The sequence below is a fragment of the Leucoraja erinacea genome, chromosome 9 (genome assembly GCF_028641065.1).
Source record: "Leucoraja erinacea ecotype New England chromosome 9, Leri_hhj_1, whole genome shotgun sequence".
In the NCBI taxonomy this organism is placed as follows: Eukaryota; Metazoa; Chordata; class Chondrichthyes; order Rajiformes; family Rajidae; genus Leucoraja; species Leucoraja erinaceus.
Window position 1 is genome coordinate 13,378,948 of NC_073385.1, and position 7,341 is coordinate 13,386,288.

Here is a 7,341-nt window from a genome sequence, read left to right on the forward strand (position 1 = left end):
ATTGTTGTCGGGGTTAATGTCCGGGTGGGATTTAACTCTGTCTGTCTGTCTGTCTGTGTGTGTGTGTGTGTGTCTGTCTGTCTGTATGTGTGTGTCTGTGTATGTGTCTGTGTTTCTGTGTGTGTGTGTGTGTCCCTGTGGCTGTGTGTGTCTGTGATTCTGTGTCTCTGTGGCTGTGTTTGTGTGTCTCTATCTGTGTGTGTGTGTGTCTGTCTGTGTGTGTGGGGGGGGGGGGGGGGGAGCCATGGAGACAGAGGGGGGATTTTCACATGCAAACCACTCGTTTTCAGTTTAGAGTTGGACACGATTACTGTCAATACGAGCAGCTCACGGAGCAGAGTCAGAATGAGAAACACTGCTGGGCTCTACACTCACACACACACGTGGAGTGAACTGTAGATATAAACGTGGCTGGGGGTAGAGGAGTGGGGGGGGGAGAGAGAGGGAGAGGGAGAGAGAGAGATAATTTGAGAGAGAAGAGAGAGGATGGGGGAGAGAAAGGGAGAGAGAGAGAGAGGGGAAATTGGAGAGGAGAGAGAGAGGCAGGGGGGAGAGGGAGAGAGGAGGGGAGAGAGAATTGGAGAGAGAAGGTGGAGAGAGAGAGAGGGGGGAGAGAGATAGAGGGGGAGAGAGAGAGAAAGGGGGAGAGAGAGAGAGTTCTCCCTTCTGCCTCACCACTGTTGGCTGCCCTTTGTGAGATGATTGGAGACCAAAACCAGTTACCCTTTAGATCTCGTGTTCAAGAAGGAACTGCAGATGCTGGAAAATCGAAGGTACACAAAAAAAAGCTGGAGAAACTCAGCGGGTGCAGCAGCATCTATGGAGCGAAGGAAATAGACCATAGGCCCTTTAGATCTCCCTCTCCCTACCTCTCACTACATCCCTCCCCCTCCATCTCCCTCCTTCTTTAGAAAGGGGGGGATGGTGAGGGAAGGAAAGGGGAGAGTTCGGAGGGGAGAGAGGAGCGTGCCTTGCTGGGTGGAGAAGAGGGATGTGGGAATGCTGTACGCAGGTGGTGACTCACTCTCACACTGGGATCCCCCCCCTGTCATTGCGCAGTCTATCTGACTCCCTGCAAATTCTCCCCCCCTCCCTCTATGGAGCAAAGGAAATATGCAACGTTTGGGGTCAAAACCCTTCTTCAGACCCGGCCCAAAACGTTGGCTATTTCTCTTCGCTCCATAGATGCTGCCTCAAGCCCTGTCCCACTGTGCGAGTTCACCCAAGAGCTCTCCCAAGTTTAAAATCTCTGTGTAGCATCTGTGTCCCTATCTTCAAATTCCCACTTTGAAATAAAATACAATTTTCGACTTAAAGATTTTGCAGCAGGATCGCGATTAGTCGATTCCCACGCATTTCCAATCGTCGTTCGATTCAGTGTAATTTTCACACCTGGTTGATATCGTTTTTTTAAAAATATACAGTACATTAAAATAAATAGTTTCAAGCATACCCGGTACTAAACGCACAGACATTAAGGTGGTTACTGATGTTACAAACGGTTATAAATGAATATAATTTCAAAGTGAAATAGGAGATTTCCGTGGAAAGAATATTTAACCAGAATATGGTGAGGTCGCTGCAAAATGCTCACTTAAAACAATACGCCTCAACTCAGGGTTGTTCCTTAGCCCTCTGACAGGTGTTTCAATCTCACATCGTAGCTCACTGTTAATCCATTCATAGCTATTAATTTTCATTCCTGGTTCGTATCGAACTTCTCCAAACGCAAACGCTTCAAGTTACGCTTCTTATGTGGTGGTAAGGGGGAGGGGGAGGGGAGGGGGGATGCTATGATAAAATACCATATATTTGCATTTATATAGCGATCCTGCTGCGAAATTTTTGAGTCGAAAGTTGCATTTTATTTCAAAGTAGGAATTGGAAGATTGGGACAGAGATGTTACACAGAGATTTTGATAGGAAGGAAACATTACAGCAGCTGAGTAAAAGATCGGTCAAATGGTAGGCTCAATGAAGATCGGGCGAGGGGGATTGGGGGTGGGGGAAAGGTATCTATAGCTTGGGACTTGACTAAATGAGTACTAATTTACCAAATTACCAAATTACCACACCAAATTTCTTATACAATAATACCTTTTATGCAAATATCACAATAGTTTGTTGGATATGGATCAATGGACTCTGTGGGGTCAAGGAAAGAGCGTTCACGTCGCGGCCCTGTTTCCACCAATCTTTCCACCACCACGTACAAGAAGCACAAGAAGCAACAAGACAGACACCATTGTACGCAGATGCCGAGAGGTGAGTCCAGCTCCGACTGAACAACTTCTAATCTTGTGTGTGGACTCGATAAGAAGAAGAACGGACTCTGTATGGTACATGCTCGTAAATTAGTAAAACAAATGTTCTTCTTTAAGTACTGTTGTTTCTGGGAAGGGGGTGAATGATAACAAAAAAACCTACATTCTATATTTTGTCATAATGTGGCTGAAACAATTGTGTATTTTGTGATATTTATTGAGATAGAAAGATACAACTGAGTTTAGGCAAGATGTAACCTTGCAACATTCTGTACGCCTGATAGATATCTTCTTCTTCTTTCATGTGGCGTGCACAGCCTAAAGTTGTTGGACAACTTGTTCTATTTGATCTTCCGTTTGTGCACGTCGAGCTGGTTGTATTTGTCGAAACAGGGCGGACCACGTGAAGGTTGCATTCTTCCACCCCCTGATAGATATTGTGAAATGGAACTCCGAAATTATGGGAGCATTACATAAAACTACAATTCAAAGGTAATGAATATACAGAGTATTCTTATTTCTATCATGAACACACAATAGTGATATAGGACACCAGGTCCTACTAAGGCAAACTCACGAGCTACTACGGTATGACTACGTGTTAAAAAGTATCCATTTTTTACATCCTGTGTATATTTTACTAGTGGACATTTTTCAACATGTTGAAAAATCTTCACGAGCTACTACGTTTCACAAGTACCTGCCGTTAGAAATGGCATGTTGGCCTTTAGAACAAGAGGAATTGAATATAGGAGCAAAGAGGTCCTTCTGCAGTTGAACAGAGTTCTAGTGAGACCGCACCTGGAGTATTGTGTGCAGTTTTGGTCCCCTAATTTGATGAAGGACATTCTTGCTATTGAGGGAGTGCAGCGTAGGTTTACAAGGTTAATTCCCGGGATGGCGGGACTGTAATATGCTGAGAGAATGGAACAGCTGGGCTTGTACACACTGGAGTTTAGAACGATGAGAGGGGATCTCATTGAAACATATAAGATTGTTAAGGGCTTGGACACGCTAGAGGCAGGAAACATGTTCCCGATGTTGGGGGTGTCCAGAACCAGGGGCCACAGTTTAAGAATAAGGAGTAAGCCATTTAGGACGGAGACGAGGAAACACTTTTTCTCAGAGAGTGGTGAGTCTGTGGAATGCTCTGCCTCAGAGGGCGGTGGAGGCCGGTTCTCTGGATGTTTTCAAGAGAGAGCTAGATAGGGCTCTTAAAAAAAAAGAGTCAGGGGACATGGGGAGAAGGCAGGAACGGGGTACTGATTGGGGATGATCAGCCATGATCACATTGAATATATGTGATATGAAAGTGAATTAGGTGTCAAATTAAACCTCTTTTTATGCTTTATCTGATGGGATAAATTGCAGACTTGATTTTTAAAATCTCAAAATTTTGTAACATTGCTACCTAATGTACCTGCAACTTGGAGGCCGACGGTTAGGTTATTAGCCAAGAAAGATAGACTTCGTTCTCCCTCAGTACAGCAACATCAAGAACGATGTTGCTGTACTGAGATATAGCCAAGTCTATCCCTCAATGCTAGCAGCTGATGGGAAGCGGCTGTATAAGGACAGTGCTGCTGGTGGGGAGGGGAGTTCCTTTCAGAGCGTGTGGGTAGTCTGTCCAGGGGGTAAAGTTGCAGGGAGGGCAGGAGGGTTGAGATGGAGGGGGTCGGCCAGGGATCATCCAGCTCGAGAGCGGGTCAGTGGGCGGTGGAGCTTACTCCATATGTCAGGGTGAGTAACCTCAATTGATCCCTTGCTCGCGCTGACACAGGAGTAAGCTCCACCGCCCGCTGTGATGTTATCCATCTCCCGCTGACCCACTCCGCTCTATGATCTTTGCTCTTCAGCTGGTCTCCTCACTGTTCAGACGGAGAGCACTGCCAGATGTGAGCGTGCCGGCAGAAGGAGCTGAGATGGCAGTCGGTTCCGCTGTCCGGTGATGGAGGCCGCTGGTAGCCACGCGAGCTGCGTACCTCCCCGGCCACAATGCGGGGGGTCCGCGCCCGGAGCGCCGCGGCAGCGGTGAGTGAGTGTTACTGGCATGAACCCCGACCCTCTCCTTCTCAACGCTCCCGCAACTTTATCCCTGGCCAGACTCCCCACACACTGTGAAAGGAACTCTCCCCCGAATTGTCATGTTGCTCACGACATGTGACTCGTTTATAATTATTTATTTATATTTCTACGAAAATATTTCCCAATTGGGCCCCGCACCTCCTAAGGCCGGCCCTGTTGGGCAGCACGGTGGCACAGCGGTAGAGTTGCTGTCTTACAGTGCCAGAGACCCGGGTTCGATCCTGACTACGGGTGCTGCCCGCCCGGGGTTTGTACATTCTCCCCATGACCTACGTGGGTTTACTCCGGGTGCTCCAGTTTCTTCCCACACTCCAAAGACGTGCAGGTTTGTTGGCTAATTTGTTTTGGTAAAATTATAAAATTGTCCCTAGTGTGTAGGATAGTACTAGTGTACGGGGTGATCAATTGGTCGGCACGGACTCGGTGGGCCGAAGGGCCTGTTTTCACGCTGTATCTCTAACGTCTAAAGGCGTTGTTTACGTTATTGCCAATTTCACTTTCCTGTAGGTGTTAATTTACAGAAATTCCCTAAAATTGTTCCGAATGTGTAGGATAGTGCTAGTGTACGGGGTGATCGCTGGTCGGCGCGGACTTGGGGGTGTTCACCTGCTGGGTCCACTGACCTCGGTGCACTTGCATTTCCGTCTACATGGAGGATTGAGGCTGGAGTTACACTCATTGAGGTGCCTTGGGCCAGCCTTGTAGTGGACACGCCTTGTAGTGGACGCACCTTGTAGTGGACACGCCATGTAGTGGACACACCTTGTAGTGGACACGCCTTGTAGTGGACACCCCTTGTAGTGGACACGCCTTGTAGTGGACACCCCTTGTAGTGGACATGCCTTGTAGTGGACAAGCCTTGTAGTGGACACACCTTGTAGTGGACACACCTTGTAGTGGACACGCCTTGTAGTGGACACGCCATGTAGTGGACACACCTTGTAGTGGACACACCTTGTAGTGGACACGCCTTGTAGTGGACACGCCATGTAGTGGACACACCTTGTAGTGGACACGCCTTGTAGTGGACACGCCTTGTAGTGGACACGCCTTGTAGTGGACACACCTTGTAGTGGACACACCTTGTAGTGGACACATCTTGTAGTGGACATGTAGTGGACACACCTTGTAGTGGACACACCTTGTAGTGGACACGCCTTGTAGTGGACACACCTTGTAGTGGACACGCCTTGTAGTGGACACGCCTTGTAGTGGACACACCATGTAGTGGACACACCTTGTAGTGGACAAGCCTTGTAGTGGACACATCTTGTAGTGGACATGTAGTGGACACACCTTGTAGTGGACAAGCCTTGTAGTGGACACATCTTGTAGTGGACATGTAGTGGACACACCTTGTAGTGGACACGCCTTGTAGTGGACACGCCATGTAGTGGACATGCCTTGTAGTGGACACGCCTTGTAGTGGACACGCCTTGTAGTGGACATGCCTTGTAGTGGACAAGCCTTGTAGTGGACACACCTTGTAGTGGACATGCCTTGTAGTGGACAAGCCTTGTAGTGGACACATCTTGTAGTGGACACACCTTGTAGTGGACACGCCTTGTAGTGGACACATCTTGTAGTGGACACACCTTGTAGTGGACAAGCCTTGTAGTGGACACATCTTGTAGTGGACACACCTTGTAGTGGACATGTAGTGGACACACCTTGTAGTGGACACACCTTGTAGTGGACATGTAGTGGACACACCTTGTAGTGGACACGCCTTGTAGTGGACACGCCTTGTAGTGGACACGTCTTGTAGTGGACACACCTTGTAGTGGACATGTAGTGGACACGCCTTGTAGTGGACACACCTTGTAGTGGACACACCTTGTAGTGGACACACCTTGTAGTGGACACACCTTGTAGTGGACACGCCTTGTAGTGGACACGTCTTGTAGTGGACACACCTTGTAGTGGACATGTAGTGGACACGCCTTGTAGTGGACACGCCTTGTAGTGGACACACCTTGTAGTGGACATGTAGTGGACACACCTTGTAGTGGACACGCCTTGTAGTGGACACACCATGTAGTGGACACGTCTTGTAGTGGACACGCCTTGTAGTGGACATGTAGTGGACACACCTTGTAGTGGACACGCCTTGTAGTGGACACGCCTTGTAGTGGACACGTCTTGTAGTGGACACGCCTTGTAGTGGACACACCTTGTAGTGGACACGTCTTGTAGTGGACACACCTTGTAGTGGACACACCTTGTAGTGGACACGCCTTGTAGTGGACACACCATGTAGTGGACACGCCTTGTAGTGGACACGCCTTGTAGTGGACACGTCTTGTAGTGGACACGCCTTGTAGTGGACACGCCTTGTAGTGGACACACCTTGTAGTGGACACGCTTTGTAATGGACGCACCTTGTAGTGGACACGCCTTGTAGTGGACACACCTTGTAGTGGACACACCTTGCAATGGACATGCCTTGTAGTGGACATGTAGTGGACACACCTTGTAGTGGACATGTAGTGGACATGTAGTGGACATGCCTTGTAGTGGACATGTAGTGGACATGTAGTGGACACGCCTTGTAGTGGACACACCTTGTAGTGGACACGCCTTGCACCAGAGGCGTGAAACGGGTGCTTGATTCGGAGCTTCATCGTGCAAAAAGGTTACGTTGCAGAGAAGAATTCCGAATGTACACAGAGTCTCCTTGAAGAAACGCATAATCCCAACTAATTGTTGGGAACCTCTGGCTCTGTGGCTGCCGGGAGTGGAGGATCGTGCTGAGAATTAACAGGACATTCCTTCATGATGGAAATGAGGAGGAATTTCTTTAGTCAGAGGGTGGTGAATCTGTGAAAAGGAACCCCTCTTCAGACTGAAAGATAGAGCAGATGTGGAGAGTATGTTTCCACTAGTGGGAGTGTCCAGGCACAGGCTCGGAATAAAAGGACGTACCTTTAGAATGGAGATGAGGAGGAATTTCTTTAATCGGAGGGAGATGAATCTGTGGAATTCATTGCCA

The 7,341-nt window shown here is 48.3% G+C and overlaps 1 protein-coding gene across 1 annotated transcript; it reads right to left on the bottom strand.

Moving 5' to 3' along the window:
* Positions 1–4,951: 4,951 nt before the first annotated feature.
* On the bottom strand, positions 4,952–6,973 carry LOC129700586 (uncharacterized). The gene has a single exon (XM_055641203.1). The coding sequence runs from the start codon at positions 6,971–6,973 to the stop codon at positions 4,952–4,954; it is 2,022 nt and encodes a 673-aa protein (XP_055497178.1).
* Between the last annotated feature and the right edge of the window lie 368 nt (positions 6,974–7,341).